The 22,707-nt window shown below is 37.2% G+C and overlaps 2 protein-coding genes and 1 pseudogene across 7 annotated transcripts in view; 2 read left to right on the top strand and 1 right to left on the bottom strand.

Moving 5' to 3' along the window:
- The window catches only part of SLC3A1 (solute carrier family 3 member 1), a 36,462-nt gene extending 27,493 nt beyond the window's left edge, over nt 1-8,969 (top strand). For 4 of the 6 annotated variants that reach the window (XM_060169850.1, XM_060169849.1, XM_060169852.1 and 1 more), the window contains 3 exons: nt 1,009-1,176; nt 2,188-2,304; nt 8,330-8,969. In XM_060169850.1, coding sequence (XP_060025833.1) covers nt 1,009-1,176; nt 2,188-2,304; nt 8,330-8,770 — 726 coding nt within the window. In that variant the 3' untranslated portion in view covers nt 8,771-8,969. The remainder of the gene's footprint in view (nt 1-1,008; nt 1,177-2,187; nt 2,305-8,329) is intronic. The other 2 variants (XM_060169853.1, XM_060169856.1) reach the window with 2 other exon arrangements.
- PREPL (prolyl endopeptidase like) overlaps nt 6,950-22,707 on the bottom strand; it is a 57,040-nt gene continuing 41,282 nt past the window's right edge. The window contains exons 8-14 of the mRNA XM_060169857.1: nt 20,960-21,157; nt 18,436-18,611; nt 15,331-15,547; nt 11,425-11,574; nt 10,896-11,019; nt 9,971-10,044; nt 6,950-9,600 (exon numbers count right to left, since the gene is read on the bottom strand). Coding sequence (XP_060025840.1) covers nt 9,511-9,600; nt 9,971-10,044; nt 10,896-11,019; nt 11,425-11,574; nt 15,331-15,547; nt 18,436-18,611; nt 20,960-21,157 — 1,029 coding nt within the window. The 3' untranslated portion in view covers nt 6,950-9,510. The remainder of the gene's footprint in view (nt 9,601-9,970; nt 10,045-10,895; nt 11,020-11,424; nt 11,575-15,330; nt 15,548-18,435; nt 18,612-20,959; nt 21,158-22,707) is intronic.
- LOC132531875 (sorting nexin-6-like) lies at nt 14,581-17,267 on the top strand (annotated as a pseudogene).

Here is a 22,707-nt window from a genome sequence, read left to right as displayed (position 1 = left end):
TACTCAAAGTCTCATATCATAGGCAACTGGATCTCAGCCTGTGAGAGGCCCTGATCTCTGTCCAATGCTAATCTTGATTTCAGTTCTGAGAAAGAAAAGTGATCTAGGTTCAGAAGACTTGAGAAATCACAGGGTTTCTTGTCAGATGCTTTTGAGATAATGAAAAGAATAAACGGTGGAAAAGTTTGACCTAATTTTCTGGCCATAAAAATAGAAAAATACAATGGTCTATAAAAAGATAATTGTAAAGACAGTTTTAGTAAATCTAAAGAATAAAAAAGCAAGCTCCCTTTTTCCTGAATTCTAACAAACAATCAAGTTCATATTCTCAGACTCAAGTTCAAAGGCTGGTTCTGCTTCATGACCTTAACCTGAATAAATGATGCAGTCTCTCAGAGCTTGTTTCATCATTTGTAAAATGGAAAGGTTAGGTGATTTAAATAAACTCTTAAATAAGGACTAGATGTTAAAATATGTAATCAGAACATTTAACAAAGAAATATATTTAAAAATACAAAGTCCTGTACAAAATTTCTTCTTAGACTGTAAATATTTTTGTAAAAGTTGATTTACCTTTTAACTTAAAAATTTTTTGAATAGTTCAAAAATCACACACACACAAAGGGACAGATCAGAAGTCTTTCTCTCACCCCGGTGCCCTCCACCTGTTCCCTCCTTGGAGGAAACACTTGTTTCCTTTCCTGTCAATATTCTCTTATCCAAATGTGCAAAAATATTAGTATGTACCCTCATACATTTCATCTTATTTGCAATATGAATGTGAAGTAAGCTGTTATCACCATTTTGTTGATCATAATGGCCAAGTCAGTCAGATGCTCAATTGTACAGCAAGGAACTGGGTTAGGACTCAATTGCAGGCTTGCTGATACGAAGGTACCCATGGTTAACCACGTTTTTCTGCCTGGTGGACTTTTTGTGAAATAGGGTAAATCTTTCAGCAAACTCTTTATAGAGCTGTGCTCTTAAAATAAAGTATCTGCTTTTCAGACTGGCGGACCAGACAATGACCGGCTGACTTCTCGTCTGGGGAAACAATATGTCAACATCATGAACATGCTTGTGTTCACACTGCCTGGAACTCCCATAACTTACTACGGGGAAGAAATAGGAATGAGAAATATTTTAGCCACAAATCTCAATGAAACCTATGATGTTGTAAGTTAATATAACTTAACCATGCACCACACCAAATCCTCATTTTTTGCCGAATCAGAAAATTTACTATTTCTATTCTGCTGCTGAAAATCATGATTACTTAGCTTTTGTTTCTCACTGTTTGTTAGGCAGTGAGAAATTTCCAGCTTTCTTGATTGGGGAGCTTGTTAAAAATGCTGCTTGCTGAGCCATACAACTGAATTTCTTGTGTAGAGCCCAGGATCTGCATTTCAAAGATGTTTTCCAGCTGATTCTCAGGTGCACTAAAATTTAAGAAGCCATGTTTTGAGTTTCGAATGCCCTCTACCTGAAACATGGAGTTAAGAACATTTATTATAGTGCTTGTCTGTATTGCTAGATCTCGCTTGGCCATAACATAAAAGGAAGAATCCTTGTGCTAACAAATGTAATGGACAGCCTTAGGCCTGAGAAGTTTAAATTTTGTTTTTTGTTTGAGGCTATGGATCTCACAATTGTGTTGCTGGGCAGATGAAAGACCTTGAAGCTATAATTTGTATGGTTAGCTTTCAATGGTGAGATCCAATTTCCCTAATATTTAGTCACAATGAAACCTTTTCTATTTAAGCTCCTAAATTTGTGTATGCACTCATGCGATAACCAGGCTAAAAAGGATACAATCTAGGCTCACCTGTACATGGCTGCATGCCTGAATTCACCGATCACTGTATCACATTATAATGAGTTTGTAAATGGCACATTTTGAAATCCTACATCACTCATTTTTAGGGAAAAGCAGCAAAGATTCCAAGCGTGTATCAATGTTGTTAGTAGTTTATTTACACTCAAGATGTCATTAACTATTTTCCAATTGAAAGTGTAACACGGGTTTATGTACTGAATATTAAGGCCTTTTCGTTATGAATGCTAATGAATTTGAGTACTAGCTGAGAAATATAGGGAATTAAATACTTCTGAAGTAAATCATGGCCAAATTACATTTCTTTTAATAACCAGACCACTGTTTTTTTTCTTTATGGTCTTTTGACATAGGATACTCTTCTCTCAAAGTCACCAATGCAGTGGGACAATAGCTCAAATGCTGGTTTTTCTGAAGGCAATCACACCTGGTTACCCACCAGTTCAGATTACCACACTGTGAATGTTGATGTAAGTATCAATGAAAATTTCATGCTAACTCCAGAACAGGAAATTAGTTCATGTTGCTGACAACATACACTCACCTTGAGTTGTCTAAAACCTTAACTGATGCTCTTTAAATCAATCACATAGACTTCTTTTGCAGTTTTCATTTTTAAGGAGTTTGTAAATCATGTTTTTGTGGAAATACAAACGGGTGCAGAAGTGTACCATCTGAAGTATCTGAAGTATCATACAGAATACACAACTCTTCATTGGAATGACTTTGAGCTATGAAATATTAAGAACATTTTATGGAGGGCTTCCAGCAAGCCTGCTATCCTTTCTCCATTCCACCCCTCCAAAGGAAGGAAAGAAAGTAGGAGATCAATCAATCAATCAATCGAGGGTAAGATTCTTGAGAGCAAGGCTGTTTACCTACAGAAACTGAAGCATGAATAATCCCTAAAAGTAGCTGTTCTGGAAAAGCATACCCTTCAGCTTTTGCCTATACTATTTTCTGTTCTCATGGCGATCAACTTAGCCAAGTTCAGCAAACAAGTTTCTTAAACAGGAATGCATTAATTCCAGCAAAGTGCTAAACACATTTCCTTAGACCAGAAAAATGTGAAATGGCTTCAGGTGAGTTTCAGGTGTTTTCACTGGAAAACACAATCTGAACTACTTAATGGGGAGAGAAATTACTGGCATCACATGAGGATACAAGTTTTATAGCATCTACTAAGTATTCTGAAAACAATCCCCAGATTATTCTGATACGGAACTTCAGGCAAACCCTCCTGGTTCCCACATCTCCCTGATCCAAGCACCCCAGGGATAACTTTGTTTTATATGGTCATAGGTCCTTGAAACACAAAAATTGTATATTAACATTTGTGTTTTGGATTAAGTGCACTTACTGATTTTCATTACGTCCAAATGTCCAAAATATTCCCATAGGCCAATTTGAATCCAATATGTAAGAAATCCTACATAAAAAAGTACAGCAGCAAAGATGGAAAAATGTAAATGCAAATTAAAATAATGGTCAGATCAGTCAAGTCGTTAAAATGATCATGAGTAATGCTTGGAGGGATGCTAAACCATAATCAAATAACCGGAAGTCCCAGGCAATGCCATTTTAATAAAACACCTCCATAATAGCTCTAGAACAAGGTGAGAATTTAGGTACTTTCTAGAAGATAGAAAGTAAAATTAAGATTACAAAGAAACAAGAGCATAGAAACCATAATCTAAAATACACAGGAGAAAACAGCACTGACAGGTACAGGTGAGAGCACCGCAGGAATTCATCCACCGCTGCAATTGGCTGCCCCAGAATTTGCCTGAGGAAAAAACTCAGGGCCTGTTTGGTGATCATACTCGTGTTGAATGAGTAGAGCAAAGCTTGAAATAGTGTTAAACTTCTACAAGCACAGTCGAAGAAAGAAACAGAGAAGAAAACCTAATTCCCTGGGATGATTCACTGAGGAATGATCTCCAAAGTAAGAGTTTTTACTCCTCAGTTCACAGAGGCCTTAAGAGGAGGGTAGGACCCTAGGTAGCTGGTCACCATTAAACAGGAAAAGAACCCCTACACCCCAAAGACAAACCAGACCTACCTCCAAGTTGGCTTCTCACAGTTAGTAGAGGCAGGCAACTGAAGACAGGCAAACAAGGAGTATCAAATACAAAAGGAAATGAATCACCAAAAATCACACTACATTTGAGAAAAATTAAGGCCATGAAAGAGAAACACCACTCCTAACAAAACATTGTAGAAAGCGAAGAAAATGTAACATAAGACTTCATTATTAGTAAAACTGCTCCCTCCCTGAGAGACTATTGTTTTATGTAGCCCTTGACACTCTTTTAAAGAAGTGATTAGGTATCTTAGAAATATGAAAATATTGTCAAAATAAACAATAAAATAGAAGTGCTAATTAGTGTGCTGGAAAACTGACTCAAGGGTTTACCCCAAAGTGTACTGTAAAAAGACAAAGAAGTTTTTTCTTTTTAGAACACAACATGATTATATTTTAATACACGATCAAAATACGAAACACCATAGTAAATTGATAGCAATAATAAAGGGCTTTTCATTTGCATTGCATGTAACAAAAGACATTGATATTCCAAGGGAAATGGAAAACAAAAAGGCAAAGAAGTTAACAGTATAAAGAGAAAATTTTTGATATGTGGAGAATAAATCTAGAAATTCCAACATATAACAAAAAACAAGTTCTAGAAAAGAACAGAGACTAATAAAGAGAAAACCTAAAAATATACAGAAAGAAACCAAACTCGGAAGTAGATTGCCTGAGAAAAGGACTGAAAATTGGACTGTCATCAGACTTCTCAACTCGATACTAAAACACATTAGAACTTTACCTTCAAAGTTGTAATGGAAACTTGATTCTAAACAAAGAATCCTATATCCATTCAAACTAGCATTCAGGAGCAAAACAGAGATGGAAAAGCAAGGACCCAAATTTTACCATGTATAGCCAGTTTCTGAAAGAGAAATTGGGGACTCCAACAAAACCAAAAAGGAATCTAAAAGGTGGACATGATGTATAGTGAGGAAAGGAACCAACAAAACTTAAGGATGAATAATTTTTGATACATAATGTAAAATAAGGTATTCTGGAGTAAAAATCTTAGTGATTTCTTTCTATTTGGGAAGTGGTGGCAGGGAGGGTGTGTGTGTGTGTTTGAGTGAGCAAAGGCACATGTGCGCAGGCTAACGCACTTTACAAGGATGGAAACAGTAACTCACTCTAGATTTGAGCTGTCCAGTAGCCACTAACCACTGTGACTACTAAAACAGAATTAAAAGTTCAGTTCCTGTTTCACACTAGCAACATTTCAAGTGCTCAGTAGCTAGTGGCTACCATATTGTACAGCACAGAAACAGAACTTTTGGCACTGCAGGAAGTTCTACTGGACAGCACTGCTCTGTATGTTGAAAAAAATATGTTTTAAATGGTTATTACAGTTTTAAGGGTAACCATCAGAGGAAAAGACACAAATGTGTAATTTTTGAACGATACTGGAAGGAAAAAAATTACATAAAACCAATTGATCCAATAAAAAGCTAAAAAGGAAGAAAAAACATTAGTACAACTAAAATAAAACATTAGTACAACTAAGATAAAAAATAAGGCTACAGGATTATGTCTAAACATATGGTAATCACAGATATGAATGGGTTAAATTCACCTATTAAAAGATATAAACTCTTAGATTAGAAAACAAAGAAAATCTGACATAAGAGATATAGCTAAAACAAAAGGACAGAGAAAGAATTAAAATAAAGATATTACAGGCAAATGCTAACAAAAACAAACCTTGCCACCTGGCTGTAGCTTTCAAAACAAAAAAATGCACCATACCCTTTAATTTAGTAATTTCATTCCTAGATATCTGTATCTAGGAATACTTGCACATGTGGAAAATTCAAGGATCTCTACTGCAGCACTGTTTTTTTAAAAGAAATATAAATTTATATAACATTTTTAACCTATCCAATTGGTATTTTTTTTTAACATCTTTATTGGAGTATAATTGCTTTACAGTGGTGTGTTAGTTTCTGCTTTATAACAAAGTGAATCAGTTATACATATACATATATCCCCATATCTCCTCCCTCTTACGCCTTCCTCCCACCCTCCCTATCCCACCCCTCTAGGTGGTCACAAAGCACCGAGCTGATCTCCCTGTGCTATGCGGCTGCTTCCCACTAGCTATCTATTTTACATTTGGTAGTATATATAAGTCCATGCCAATCTCTCACTTCTTCCCAGCTTACCCTTCCCCCCCCTCCCCGTGTCCTCAAGTCCATTCTCTACATCTGCATCTTTATTCCTGTCCTGCCCCTAGGTTCTTCAGAACCATTTTTTATTTTTTTAGATTCCATATATATGTGTTAGCATATGGTATTTATTTTTCTTTCTGACTTACTTCACTGTGTATGACAGTCTCTAGGTCCATCCACCTCAGTACAAATAACTCCATTTCGTTTCTTTTTATGGCTGAGTAATATTCCATTGTATGTATGTGCCACATCTTTATCCATTCATCTGTCAAAGGACACATAGGTTGCTTCCATGTCCTGGCTATTGTAAATAGAGCTGCAATGAACGTTGTGGTACATTGACTTTTTTTTTTTTTTTTTTTACATGACTCTTTGAATCATGGTTTTCTCAGGGTATATGCCCAGTAGTGGGATTGTGGAGCACTGTTCTTAATAGCAGAAGACTCTGGAAATGATTTATATATTTCGTCGATAGAAAGCCAGTTGAATCAATTATGGTTAATCTATACAAGAGACAAGTACGCAGCTGTGAAAAAGAATGAGGGAGTTCTCTGTGCATTGATAAGAGACCACCTCTAACGTACTAAATAATTAAAAAAACAGCGTACAGAATGGTAACATGCCACTATTTGTGTAAACAAGGGAAAAGTATGTCTACCTATGTCTGCATAGGCACAGAATGTATTTCATATGAAACATAAAATGAAAGAATATAAACAATTATAGCGTCTATCTCTGGGAGAGAAAATGGGAAGCTAGGGGATAGTGTTGAAGAAAACCATTTATATATTATTCTTATAATTGAATTTTATATTGTATGCATGCAATTTTCTATTTAAAAAAATATAGTTACAAAAAGCAGGTGTGGAAATATTTAATAGCAGACAAAATAGAATTCAATATGAAAAGCATGAGACAAAGGCAATTTTCAAAAACTGATGAAAGAACATTCCCCTATAAATCATGAATCTATGCATCTAACAATACCTTCAAAATGTATAAAACAAGTACTATGAGAAATGCAATTAAAGACTGATAAATCAACAATTACAGAGAGACACTTCAACATACTTCTAGAAAGTAGTAAATGAAGTAGACAAAAATAATAGTTAACACTTACTGGGCACTTCTTATGTGAGTGGCACTGAACTATGCTTTTTCATGCATTATCTAAGGCTATAGAAAATGTTAGTAGTAATTTGACAAGTCATATACATATACCATATACATGTACCATAAACACCTTTGTACCTGATAAACACAGAATAAACATATTTTTCAGACATTCATTAGATATTCACTAAACACCACACATTACGCACCTGCCCCAAACAACCACCAGTACCTCTGAGGTCAACATGGCTGGCAAGACTACAATGAAATGAATGCTATCACTGATTTGGCAACAGCTTTTATGAAGACAAATTTGGCATTATGTATCAAGTATCCATACTTCTTGACATAATAATTGTCTTTCTGATATTTATATCTTAAATAAATAATCCAGATATGGGGGAAGCATATTAGAAACTTGAATGTCAAAATGAAAGGGAATGATTAAGTATCGTATAACTATTCATTAGAATATTATTCTGCCATTAAAATGACATTTAATATAACAAGATGCGTAAAATGTTAAAGGAAAACAAGAAAAGTACATTAAATTATGTATATTTTATACAGCTGTTAAAATTAACCCCAATCTTCTTTAATGGGCATATTTTAACTTTCACTTTAGGCAGCATTTTGCTTTGCATCCGTTTCTGCAATTTTCTGTTCATAATTAGCATCTGTTAATGTTACACCAACCTACATATTATTCTACAGAAGAGAACAGAGAAGCCCCAGTTCACCAGAGGTGCTCGGAGTCCATGGCCATGATGGCTGCTTTTCTGCCAGTTAAATATAGCATAAAGGGACTTTCTTTAGGCAAGTTAAATATCCATTAACTTAAACACGGACATTTAGTGGAGTCAAATTTGGCCTCTACATCAGCTCTGGCCAAGATGTAGCAGAGAACTGTGCACGCAGCAGTCACTCCCAGACAAGGTGAAACCCTGAATTTGTAGTTTCTATCAATCAGTAGTTAAATAAACTATTCTTACCTACTTATTAATACTTAAAAGTTGGTAGTTGTTTTAAGGGTTAAAATAGAAGCAAGTTTTCTGGGGAAATAATTCCTTATTTGATACTCTTAGAATCAAACATTTATGTGAATATTCTTTTTTAAAAAAATAGGTCCAAAAGACTCAGCCCAGATCAGCACTGAAGTTATATCAAGAATTAAGTCTGCTTCATGCCAATGAGCTGCTCCTCAGCAGGGGCTGGTTTTGCTACTTGAGGAATGACAACCACTCTGTTGTGTACACAAGAGAGCTGGACGGCATAGACAGAGTCTTCCTCATGGTTCTGAATTTTGGAGACTTATCACTGCTAAATCTAAAGGAAATGATTTCAGATATTCCCACAAGAGTAAGGATAAGGTTAAGTACCAATTTTGCCTACAAAGGCCGTGAAGTTGATACGCATGCCATTACACTGGACAAAGGAGAAGGACTCATCCTTGAATACAACACGAGGAATCTCCTTCATCACCAAACAGCATTCCAAGATAGATGTTTTGTTTCCAACCGGGCATGCTATTCCAGTGTATTGAACATACTGTACAGCTTGTGTTAGGCACCTCTGTGAAAGAGATGGCGACCCTGGCATTCTGTTCTACTGTAAGCATTTGCAGTAACTTCACGTACAGCAGCATGCTGCTGGGTGAACTTTATGCTCGGTAATTAATTCTTAGATATTTCTGTAGCTTGAGTGAAACTGCTTTAGGATAGGTTCTCAAATGTTTTTCAAGAATAATAAAGTGTTTAAAAGAAAATTATCCCTTGCAGGAACTTGTAATTTTTTTGAGTTAGCATCAATAAGAGATGATCAGAGCACCTTAGGACTCCAGAATATTAGAGAGATCTAATGAATTTTAATGTGAGGAATATCATCTTCTTCCATAAAATGCAGGTACAGAAACTGGAGGATGACTTAACTGCTAGAGTATCTAAAAATGTTCACCAGCAAAGAAGCAGGACCTTGATTTGTAAACTGTTCAAAGAAAATCAGAGTAAAACAAACCTGTTCTGATGCGGGAAAGGGGAAAGTTCTGCTGTCACCAATCCTTCCTTCACTCCCTTCTCTATGTCCTTCTACAGAGCATGGTTTGAAAACTACTTTCCTAGGTTAAGGGGCGTGTGCATCAATGGAGACAACGGTATAAGCAAGTGAGCTGTATACAAAACAAAATCTGGACAGAGAAGCAAATTTTAAAAATTATTTACTAACTTAAAAAACTCACTTTTGTTAATGTAACTGGAAATATGACTATGAAATATTTCAGTGTGTTTCCAATTTCCACTGAATGCAGCATTTCAGAATTTTAGATATTTCTTAAGATTCTCGAAAACACTGGTGCTGTCAAGTCCAAGTTCCTCATACAGGAATTTAATTTGGGCTGTAATCTAAAAGAAACACATTTAAAAAATTAGATAGAAGGCCTTTGTGGTACAACTCCAGTGTTCAAGTCTCTCCTTGTCCATCCATCTTCACCTAACCCTGAAGTCAGCAATTTATGGCAAAGGTACTTTTTATTTGGCACAGAGGCAGAAGGCTCCCAACAACTGACATTCAACTACTTTCTCTGACAGAGCTCCTGTATCAAGTACTTTTTCTCTTTATTGACTCTGAGTTCCTCCTTCCCCCTCAGGTCTCAGCCATAGGCCTGACAGTTGGTGAAGCAGCTGGCACAAGCCCTGCTGTAACCACTGAAAGGCTGAGTACAACACATCACTAATTGGGGATCTGTCAACTTAAAGGGGCTTGATAGCATACCTTTTTGTGAGAATCCTCAATCACATGATTGCCTCCAGGCTGAATATCTAAAATAATATTGGGGGCTTGATAACCTGAAAGAGTTAACATATGAAACAATTAGAAGGTTTCGGCCAACTGAGACCCACCCATTTCACCCGGCTCCTTCCAAGCACTCTATTAAAATAACAGCGAAGGAGAAAGGCATAAGCCACGACCACCACCAACAACAAAGACAGGAGAGTTGGGGAGAGCAGTAGAAAACAAATTCTTGAAACAGGAAAAGCAGGAGGAGGCCCAGAGGCAGAGGAAGCTGGATGGAAGAGACTACAGGGCTACATGGAGAAGGAAGCCAATCGGTCTTATGGAATCTGAGAGCCTTGTGACCTGGAAACACCAACTATAGCAATGGGTGAAAGTGAGACACAGAACTGAATACAGGGCAACTGTCTGGAAGCTTGTATGTGAGACCCTCCAACCCTGAGCCCAGAAGGTCCTGGCATGTCTTGCCAAGGAAAAACAGTAAGAGTTCTTGTCTAATAAAATTGAAAGATCTAGAGAAAATTAAAGTTGCTAGTTTGGGCACTGAAGCTCCAGAGCAAAAACTTCAGAATTTGTTTTTAGAGATTCCCAAGAATAACAGCTCAATTAATTTTGTTAAAGAATGAATGATATGATACGGTATGATAGTACACCTCCAAGTTATGTAGATATTTAAATTTACTTTTTTCTTTGTGCGTTGCCTACCTTATTTTAATGCTGTCCTTTGAAAAACAGGCGAGGCAGTTATAGTTATTACATTTGCTTCAAATGGGTAGTTGACACAGGAAAAACTGATTTGTCTAAAATCATGGGTGATTGATCTGGTCTGCAGTACTACTCTGAGCAGTACACTGAAGGTGACAGTCCATGTAGCTACGTCCCCTGCTCCCAGGTGGTCTCCTACCTTCCCCGGTGTCCTTAGCATGCTCCACGATGGCTTCCTTGAGTTTCTCAGTATAGTTTACAATTCCTTTCAGAGGCACACGTTCGTCGTTTTCATAAGCTGTGATGTGAATTGAAGGATAATGCTGAAAGAAAAGAGATGTACAAAGAATTTATATTATTCCTTATGGTCCCTTTCCACCTTATGGATTATGAAAAACAATTACCTCCAATTTCTTTTTCCCTAAGTGCTAGAACTTTTTTTCTCATTTGATATTCTTGAGAGATATGTGGCATCACAATACTAGACTATTTGTTACCTGGAATAACCTTTTCTTGACTAGTGAGACCTTGATCTTATTGAATCTAGTCTCCTGAGCTATTAAGTTGAAACAAACATGGAGTATGAGCAGAGAAGGGGCTGAAAGGTGAGTATTATAAGGAGAAACAATCTAAGGCCTTACTAAATTCCTGCTTTGGCTCGGGTAAATATCCTTTTCATTATTCTCTCTATCACTTCAGCATAGTATATCATAACTGTCTTTCACTACCTTAGGTTTAATGTTTTGATAGGGACAGTAACGTTTTATGTAGTTCTTGTGTTTTTCATCAGATGAAGGATTCCCCCACTCTTCTAATTCTTCTAATGTCAGAGGAAGTGTAGTGTCCATCATGGTGTTGAGAACATCCAAGAAAGGTGCCTTAAAAAAAAAAAAGCCAGAGAAATTTAAACTTCAATTAATAAACTGGTAAAATGAGTTTCAGAAAAATACTATACTTTATGAATATACATGCTGACATCACAGAACAAAGCTCAAGAAGTTATGAACATTCCCAGGAGCCAGATTTATTAGCCAGTCTGTAACCAAGGCCTGTGATTTATAACTGGCTTTTAAGGTATTCAGACTCCTTAAATGACAAAGGATTTATCTTCCAATTTCCCAATTTTTGCCTTTAGTTTTGTTTCTTTTATTCACATAATAAATGCCACCACCTCACATCCATTAGGCTACTATAAGAAAAAAAAGTGTTGGCAAGGATGTGGACAAACTGGAACAATTGTGCACTGCTGGTGGGCATGTAAAATGGTGCAGAGAGTATGTTGGTTTCTTAAAAAATGAAACTTAGAATTATCATATGATCCAGTAATTCTATTCCTAGGTATATATCCAAAAGAAATGAAAGCAGGGTCTTGAAGAGTACACCCCTGTTCACAGCAGTATTTACAATACCCAAAAGGTGGACATAACCCAAGTGTTCACTGACAGATGAATGGATAAGCAAAATATAAATACAATAATACAATGAAATTCAGCTTTACAAAGAAGGAAAATCTGACACCTGCTACAACACAATAAACCTTGAGAACATTATCTAAGTGAAATAAACCAGTTATAAAAAGACATATATAAAAGAAAAAAAAAGACATATAAAACATTGTACGATTCCACTTATATAGGAGGTACCTCAGTGTAGTCAGATTCATAGAAAACTAGAATGGTGGTTCCCAGGGTCCAGAGGAAGGGGAAATTGGGGAGTTGCTATTTAATGGGTACAGAGTTTCAGTTTTGTAAGATGAGGAGTTATGGAAACTGGTTGCACAACAACGTTGAATGTACTTAACACTACTGAACTGAACACACTTAAAAATGGTTAAGATCGGGGCTTCCCTGGTGGCACAGTGGTTGAGAGTCCGCCTGCTGATGCAGGGGACGCAGGTTTGTGCCCCGGTCCGGGAGGATCCTGCATGCCGCGGAGTGGCTGGGCCCGTGAGCCATGGCCACTGGGCCTGCGCATCCGGAGCCTGTGCTCCACAGTGGGAGAGGCCACAGCAGTGAGAAGCCCACGTACCGCAAAAAAAAAAAAAAAAAAAAAAAAGGTTAAGATGGTAAATTTTATGTTATTTTACCACAATTAAAACTTAAAAATAAGGGCTTTCCTGGTGGCGCAGTGGTTGAGAATGCACCTGCCAATGCAGGAGACATGGGTTCGAGCCCTGGGCCAGGAAGATCCCACATGCTTCTGAGCAACTAAGTCCATGTGCCACAACTACTGAGCCTGCACTCCAGAGCCCATGAGCCACAACTACTGAGCCCACGTGCCACAACTACTGAAGCCCATGTGCCTAGAGCCCGTGCTCCGCAACGAGAAGCCACCACGATGAGAAGCCCACCACTGCAAGGAAGAGTAGCCCCCGCTTGCCACAACTAGAGAAGCCTGCATGCAGCAACGAAGACCCAGCGCAGCTAAAAATAAATAAAATAAATTAAAATTTAAAAATAAAACCCCAACTACACATGAATAAACTCAGTTGGACATTTTACATTATAAAAAGGTAATAAATGCTAATTGAAGAAAATCTGAAAATTACCCAAGTTGAAAAAGAATATCACTCATTGGCTTATAACCAGTATTAACACATTTAATAAAATGGGAGCTGCTTTGTTCATATAGCTATATGATCTTCTGTTAACATGTTTTGCAGCTTTCTCTTTTATTAACATTAAGCAAATATGGGCAAATGCAATTCTTTTTGGCTTCCTAGCATCTTAGCTCCTTTTCTGCATTTGGAATATCCCTAACCTTATGAGACAGCCTGCCTCTCACTGTAGAGGAGCTAAATGCCAGATAGTTCCTTTCCCAGCTTTCCCTCAGAGTGAGAGTAGCCACATGACTTAGGTTTACCAATCAGACATAATGGGCTCCAAACTTTGAATGAATTGTGGGATAACTGCGTTACCTCCAATTCTTCACTATTACAAGCAATGTGGGATAAATATTCTTATATATTTCTGATTATTTCCTTTCTGATTTCTTTCTTTTTAAAAAATTTATTTATTTATTTTTGGCTGTGTTGGTTCTTCCTTGCTGCATGCGGGCTATCTCTAGTTGTGGCGAGCGGGGGCTACTCTTCGTTGAGGTGCGCAGGCCTCTTATGGCGGTGGCTTCCTGTTGCAAAGCATGGGCTCTAGGTGCACGGGCTTCAGTAGTTGTGGCACGCAGGCTCAGTAGTTCTGGTGCACAGGCTTAGTTGCTCCGTGGCATGTGGGATCTTCCCGGACCAGGGCTCGAACCCGTGTCCCCTGCACTGGCAGGCGGATTCTTAACCACTGCACCACCAGGGAAGCCCTCCTTTCTGATTTCTGAAAGTCAAAGGTTAGTTGCATTTTCTTCATAATTCTGACATTATTGTCTTTGTGCATAGAGTTTTTTCCCTTCTATACTTAGTATTTCTATTAAAAAACAGATGTACAGATCAGGAATATTTAACACTTTTTTACTTAATACAAGCCCACAGTGTATAGCCCACACCCTCAAAAAAAAAAAAAACCTGAAAATAATTTACTCTCCATCTTAGTCATTATCTTCTAGAATATCTATTGTAGAAGAACAAAATTTGTTACCCCCAGATTATTTCAAGCTGAAAACAATCAAGGCCCAAAAGACTCAGGAAGAAACTTTGATATTCTCCCTAACAGCCTGAAGAATTTAGATAGAGGGTGTATTACAGGAACATCACCAGATAATAAATATGGACTAGCTGTGGTGGGGAAATGCTTAGAGACCAGAGTCCACTCTGTGTCCCATGGTCTCTGCTAACCCAGCAAACATCTGTTTATCAAACTTTTGCTTTTCCACCTCCATGTGAACTGCCTTCTACCCCTTGAAGTCTTACCCCTAACATCCTCTTTCGTCTTTAGCTGAAGATGGTGTTTAAGGTGAATAACCATGGCCACCATTCTGGTCATTTTGGTGAGTTACTCAGTCTGCTGGGTCTCTTCCATGTATACATGTTATTAAACTTTTGTTTGATTTTTCTCCTGTTAATCTGTCTCATGTCAATTTAATTCTGAGACCAGCCAGAAGAACCTAGAGGGAAGAGGAAAATTTCTTTCTCCCCTATACTAACCAGGAAGCAGAAGAAAGATGGAGGTGAAATAAGCGGCTATAATTTCGTAACTTTGGACATCAGGAAAAGACTATAGAGCCTTTTCAGAACAGGAAAAGATATTTCAATTGAAATATAGAAAAATATTCCTAAAGACCATTAATAAGAATAGAGTATGTGAAAACAGAGAGGCCCTAAATCCAGGACTGAAATGTTGATGGGCAAGAAGAGTCAAAGGATTTCACACATTCCAGAGTCAGTGTGCTTGACCTGACTTCCTGGATCTGGTGTTTCGTATATGCTTTGTCTCTTTTCCACCAACTCTAAATGTTCTTACAAATAAAAAATGATCAGTGGGAATAGCCATTAATATCCTTCAGAGGAAATCCTTAAATATCAATAAAGAACACTGTCAGGGAAGTTCTCCCAGAGCTGTAATTCTGTGCTTAAAATTTAAAAGCTTTGTTATACTCCTATGCTATGGTAAAACTGTAACAGAAAATTTTTCTTAGAGCATCTATTACTTCACGCCTCCCTATTCTGTAAACCGTAGAGGCAGAGTACTTACCTCCAAAGTCACAGCTCTCAGCAGCTCTGGATTAGAATTACACAATGCTCCCACAAGCACCCCTCCAGCACTGAAAGCAGTCAGGGTTGTTAGACTTGGCTGAGAAAAGCCTTGGCCATGAAGTGTCTTAATGCAAGCCTCTAAGTCAGCAAGGCCATTGAGTTTTTTAGTTAGACGGCCATCAGCATGCCACTGGAGGCCTAACTCACCACCTCCCCTGAAATTAAAGGGCAAAAAAGTTTTAGTGGGGAAAAAATGTAAATGATATATAGGTCAGGGTCAGCACACTACAGTCTGTGGGATAAATCTCCCCAGAGGCCTGTTTTTGTATGGCCCTTGAGCTAAGAAGGATTTTTACATTTTTAAAGGTTGGGGAAAAAAATATCAACTAGGAATATGCAACAGAGACCATATGTGGCCTGCAAAGCCTAAAATGTTTACTATTTTGTTCTTCAGAGAAAAAGTTTGCCAACCCCTGACACAAACAATCAAAAATTGATTCAAGCCTGTGCTGAGACCTGGGTGTGCAGTGGGGGGCAGCAGGCATGGGGCAGGCATGGGGGCCTCATGGGCCTGGCACTAATGTCTCGCTTTGTGCCTCCCCGACTCCATCCTCTTCCCTGGCGTGCCGGGCCCTGCCAACCCTGCAGGACAGCCCCGACTTCCTCTCAGAGGAGGACCGTGGACTTAAAGCAATAAATGTAGATCTTCAAAGTGATGCTGCTCTACAGGTGGACATTTCTGATGCTCTTAGTAAGAGAGAGAAAGTAAAATTCACTGTTCACACAAAGAGTTCATTGCCAAATTTTAAACAAAATGAGTCTTCTGTTGTTCGACAACACAAGGAACTTATCTGGCTTCATGATTCCTTCATTGAAAGTGAAGACTACGCAGGTTACATTATCCCTCCAAGCACCACCAAGACCCGATTTTGATGCCTCAAGGGAAAAACTACAGAAACTTCGAGAAGGGTCTATGACAAAGGAAGAATTCACAAAGATGAAACAGGAGCTGGAAGCTGAGTATATTTGGCAATATTCAAGAAGACCGGGGTGGGAGGGAGGGAGACGCAAGAGGGAAGAGAGATGGGAACATATGCATATGTATAACTGATTCACTCTGTTATAAAGCAGACATTGTAAAGCAATTATACCCCAATAAAGATGTTAAAAAAAAAAAAAAGAAGACCGTTGCAGTGCATGAAGTGTTCCTGTGTTGTGTGGCAGCACACCCCATTTTGAGGAAAGATTTAAATTTCTATGTCTTCCTGGAATATAATCAACATTTGACTGTGCGAGGACAAAATAAAAAAGAGAAACTTGAAGATTTCTTTAAAAATGTGGTTAAATCAGCAGATGAAGTAGTTGTTTCTTGAGTAAAGGATGTAGATGATTTCTTTGAGCATGAACGAACATTCCTTTTAGAATATCATAACCAAGTTAAGGATGCATCTGCTAAATCTGATAGGATGATGAGATCCCACAAAAGTGCTGCAGATGATTACAGTAGAATTGGTTCTTCATATATGCTTTGGGAACTCAGGTTTCTACATATATATGCAAGTTTTTCTTAAAGGTTCAGAACTGTTTGATAAAACAAGAAAAAGTGTCAGCTGATGAGGACCTCAAACTTTCTGACCTTTTAAAATATTACTTAAGAGAATCTCAAGCTGCTAAGGATCTCCTCTATCTAAGATCTAGGTCACCACTGGATTATGAAAATGGTAATAAAGCACTGGATAAAGCAAGAGTGGAAAATAAAGGTGTTCTGTAGGAAGAAACGTCCCAACAATTATGCCGTCAGAAATTTGAAAAAATATCTGTATCTGTAAAACAAGAACGTAGAGATTTTAAGACAAGAAGAGTTGCTGCATTCAGAAAAAATGACTGGAACTGGCAGAGTCAGAACTGAAACATGCAAAGGTAGTGTCATATTAAAGATTTAATAATTTAACTGACATAATTTAGTAATGAGTCAGTTATGAAACCTTATTCTAATTTTAAAAATAGAGAATCTTAGAAATGAGAGGGATTTTAAAGATCATCTAATTTAAACAATAATATCTATTATAATAGATCTAATGGTTAGCTTTGCAAGACTCTAGTACCTAATATGGAAAAACAGTATCATTTTTTGACTAGTTGTTAAATAAATCTTCCTTAAAAAAAAAACAAAACTGACTCAACAAATATGCTTTGAGTGCCTGCTTACTGTTTACCAGACAGACATTGTGCTAAATGCAGGCCTTAAAAATATAAAAAAGTAGAATCCTCTTTCCTGGAGGTCATAATTTTGCGGGGAAAGAGAACAGCTACCAAGCAATGTGGTTGCTGCTATAACAGAACCAGAACCAGAGGAGAGAACATCCACCTGTCAGGTTAGGGGTATATATAGGAGTCAGGAACATGAATGCTTTAAGGAGGTGATATCTAAGCTGAGTCTTGAAGGAAGAATGTGAGTTCCCACTAGGGCAAAGAAAGGGAAGGCATCAAGACACAGCATGTGCAAAGGCACAGAGGGGAAAGACGTTGTCATTTGAAAGCATGTAGCGAGGCTGGATGTGTAGGATGTGCATGTCTAGAGAGCAGGACATGTTTGGGAAGTGATGACAGATGCCACTACAAAGATAAGCCAAATCATTAGGACGTTAAATACTACACTGAGGTATTTGGATTTTATTGTGGAGATGGGGAAGTGGTAAAGAATTTTAAGCAGAAACATATAATACTAATTGTGTCCTGAAAACAGCTTAAATAAAATGGAAGTTAGAGTGGAAAAAAGGGAGTCCAGCTTAAGAAGCTGTTTTAGAAAAACCCAAACTCATGAGAATTAAATGGAAATAATAATGTAACTAAGAAAGTACAGTGCTTAGTTTATCTATTCTAAAAATCCTAAAAATCTGGTGTAAAATCCAAAAAATCTACCCTTTTGCTTTTGGGATTAATTAATATGTTACTGAATCAGGTTCTACTAGCACAGGTTTAAGAATACACAAATTCAACAATACAAATGAGAAAATAAACTTCTGCTCCCCAATATACTGTTATTTTGAACATGTGACAATACTCCAGGTACTCATATTCCAGGCAAAATGTGTTGACTCACCGAACGTGACAATATGCTAATATCCATCCATCGTCCACCAACACCCGCCTTTCAGGCCTGAAATTCATTTTCAAATCCATTCCATAAGCTCCATATACATGTACCAGGAGAGGTTTCTTCTGCAAGTCTTCAGAATCCGTTTTATGGAAAATAGTCATTGGCACTAATTTTCCATCCTGGAAATGAAGATTTACTACGCAGGTAAAGAAGTCTTCTCAAACAGTTTTAACCCCAATTTTATGTGCTGCTTATTGATGTTGAGCACCAACTTCATTTAATTAAGACAAAAGAGTTACGGTCTCTAAAAATCCCTCAGGTCCTTAATTTTCAGCTACTCTGCTGACCTATAATAGTAACTAGAAAGGAACAGCAAGAGTCTGGCTTGAAAACAGTTTATGAAATGTAGCTTTTCAGGACAGTAAAGTGACTTTAAAGAGTTCTTCACTACTCAGTATAACAATTTTTTTTCTTTCACAACAAGCCAAAATACCTATCAAGGTTAGATATACTAGCACGGTATTCTTCCTATACCTCAGGTTACATATGGGCATTTCTCATCTTTGAATATATACAAATATGCTAATTAAAGAAGTTTTAACAACTCAATTTTCTGTACTCAATAGTCAGAATTCTCAATCATTAAAACCTGAAATCTCTTACTGACCTAACACCCACCCACATCCTCTTCAAAGACCTATTTATTTTTAAAATGTTTAAAAGCAGTTTAAGTTTTATAAATTTTAACATCTAAATTATTTTTAGGGCAAATAACTATACTCCAGTGTAGTTCACACTCAACTGACTTCCTTTCATAGAAAAAGGGTAGAAAATGTTGGTTCTCACCCTGCTTACAGAAACTTAATGAAAAAGCACTAGTTTACATAAGGAAAATAATATAACCAGGCCACTCTTCCTATTTTTTTCATTCCCATTTTAAAAACTTCACTTTGGGGCACCAGAGTGTTATCAAATAAGGAAGAACTCTTCCTCTCATTATTATACCCGTTATGACAGTGTAACTGAATTTTCACCGTAACTGAATTTTCACTTCTCAGTAAGATTCATTCTTATAAAATGATGCAGATTTATTTCTATAAAATAATCTTGTTGTGTTCATCTTCCTGCCTCCTACCCAACTTCACTTAAACAAGCAGAGAAAAGCTTGTTGGTTGAAAACTTATGAAAAGGAAGAGGTAAGGATGGTAGCAAGTCCTGTGATGGCCTGAATCCCTGAGTTCATCAGCAGTGCAAAAATGCCTGTAGTTACAGCAGCTTCCCTTTAGCAGTTGTTTCCTTCTTCCCTAAGGTACGAAGAATCCCTTGGCTCTCCAAAAGCTTAGCTTCACTGTTCTTTCCATTTGGGGTAAAATTACAACATTTTGGGAGACTGGTATAAATCCCATTTTTGTAAAACAAAACAAAGCCTAAATATATGTATTTTGTTGACAAAACCCCAAAATCTGGAAGGTGATAATGTGTTAACAATGATTATTTCTATGCAGTACAGCAAATAGGACTGAAAAGTAGTCATTTAAACTTTATACATTCTATATTTTTGTATTTGTTCTAATAAGCGTGTATTGTTTTTATAAAGTAGTTATTAAAGTAGTCTTTGCTTCAAGATATTTTTTAAAAAAATCAGTGAATTAAAGAAAAAATTCACAAGGAAAAAAGGCTTCTGTTTTGATTCATTCTTTGTCAGTACATGCAAAATTATCTGATGTATGATGTGCTAAGCTCTGAGAATTCCTTAAATTCAAGGCCATGGTTTATGTATTAATTTGTTCCTCACTTGCTCAAATTTTCTTCTCTACTTACTACCTCCCCAACCTCCCACTGCCCCCGGACAATCTTCCCTCTTTTACGCTAGACTTTGGCCATACTGTTCTCCTTTATACTTCTTGAATGCATTATTTCTCCCTCAATTCAGGGCCTCTGCACAAAATAGAATCCTCCTTCCCCTTTTGTAGCTTAACTCTTGATCATCTTACTTCCTCAGAGAAGCTTTCCCCAATTTCTCCAGACGAGGTAAGGTCCCTTTACCATATGTTTCCACTGTACTCAGTACGTCTTCCTTGGCAGCAATCAGTACATTAGTAATTACTTCTTCAAAATCTAGCATCTTCCCCACTAGATTTAACCTCCATGAGGGCATGGAGTCTATATTAGTCTAGTTCACTCTAGTCAATTGCTTACTACCTTCATAATTTTTGTCATAACTACACAGAAACTTGATTATTTTCTTCTTGAAATCAACTTTTAATATCCAAATATACACAACACATGAAACCAAGGGCTTGCTATGATGGTTATAAATTTTCAAATCCATGTTAAAATAAATGCATGAGTATCAGAAGTTAAAAAAAAAAGTCCATGTACCCCCTAAAATCATTTTGGTCTTGCTGTGGAGTGTGAGATCCACTTTACTAAACTGTGCTAATGTAATCCCAGCAATTGCACAATACTTGACAAATAGTATCCTTTCAACAAACAGAGGCTGACAGTGGGGATCACAAAGACTTACCTCGCTTTTGGCTTCTATACGTAAAACACGACTAGTCTTTGTGATTGGGTCTTCATGTCCAGTTTCCTCAAACAGTTTACCTTCTGAAAACTTATACGTGTAATACTTAGGGGGGCGTATAGGAGAGCAAAGCTGAAAGGGGCAGTTCTTTGGGTCTGAATTTGTATCCATTATGAATCCACAGGCCCAAGGTGGGAGCTGAAGAAATAAAAGTTATTTTTACTCTTTATCTAGACACTAAGTATTATTAATTAAATTTCTGGGTCTGCTCCAAACAAGATGATGTGGACATCAAATTTATTTTTATCCATTATCACGTAATGCCTCATCTAAGGGTTACTTCAGCACAACAAAAAATATTTCAAGTGAAAAACAAAACTCTATGCAAATGACCAATAAAATAAGGAAAATGGTTTATCATGAATCTAGATTTACATGAAGTCTCCTTCAATAAAAAAGTTTATTTTGGGGGTATATAAACTTGGGCAATGAAACAGCAAAATGATTAAGAATAACAGCAAATCAAGTAGTAATTCCAGAACCCAGAAACATCTCCAAGATCTCTATTCTCTATTCTCATAGAACACGATATTTCTCACGTGTTTTTAATAATTTATCCAGCAGCCCTTACTCTGCTGCCTGGACAGCAGCAGTGATGACAGTTATTATTCCAGGGCTACAAACTGGCTCAGCAGCACTAAAGCATTTACAATTTGTTTTTAACTTTAGCTCCCAGGGTAACCATTGTGCAGAAGAAAACCTTTCCCGCACATCCACTCTGAGAGACTCACAGCTATTACGCTTAAGATTCTTAACTTTAAGAAAAAAGGAAAGAAATCAAAATTTATTCTCTCAGAGCAGCAGGGTCCAGCCTCAAACCTTCCACTAACATCCCTCTTACACCTTTTAAAGAACTCTAGTAAGCAGGCTGACAGTGTGTTAGAAATGGTACTGAGAGTCAGAACATTAAAAGAAAATTGCCTTTCTTTTCCTGAGTAATTGTAGAAGGAGCAAATTCCTTAGAAAATCAGAGGTCTTGGCACAGCAACGTCACTGGTGGGCACTATTTAGAAAGGGTAGGTGGGGGATGTATGCATAAAGAGTGTAACCTGTAGAGTGTAACCATTTAACCTGTAGAAACTATAGCCAAAGAGCTTATGTTCACAGAGCAAATTCCTTGCAATTAATCCAAAGAATCCACTGCCCTGAAACACCAGGGACATAAATTTGCAATGTCTCTCTAAAAGAGTTCCTAATTTATTCTCCTCAGATTGTGGGTTATTTTCAAGGATAATTTGTTTATTTAAATATAAGCCATAACTAGAAAGAAAAATGTAATCATGAAAGTTGGGAAATCTGGTAGCAAAAGTGAAACGAGTAAAAATTGAGACCTCAGTGGGAAAAAAAGGAAGAAGCATTGCTATTAACCTTGTAACAGAGGCCTCAGATTGAGGGCACAAGGCTCCTCAGCCCTCAGGGGTACAAGTTTTTCTCCCCTTTGGTGACACTTTAAAACATTTTCCATGTGACTAATGTAGTAAGTTTAGTTTTTTTGGTTTTTTTTAGTAAGCTTAGTTTCTGATTAAATGGTTCCAATAAATCAAAAAGTCTTTTGGGTGTATTTCTTAAACTAATAGGACCAAGGTTAAAGTTTTAATCATAACAAAAACTGTTCCATGGCTATGGACTTTTTAAAGTTTGTCCAGCTGATATAGAGGTATTAACTATCTCAAGGATATCTTCAGCCA

Source organism: Lagenorhynchus albirostris, chromosome 13 (genome assembly GCF_949774975.1).
Source record: "Lagenorhynchus albirostris chromosome 13, mLagAlb1.1, whole genome shotgun sequence".
NCBI classification, from domain to species: domain Eukaryota; kingdom Metazoa; phylum Chordata; class Mammalia; order Artiodactyla; family Delphinidae; genus Lagenorhynchus; species Lagenorhynchus albirostris.
The sequence above is the reverse complement of the archived record's forward strand: the minus strand, read 5'-3'. Positions and strand labels throughout refer to the sequence as shown.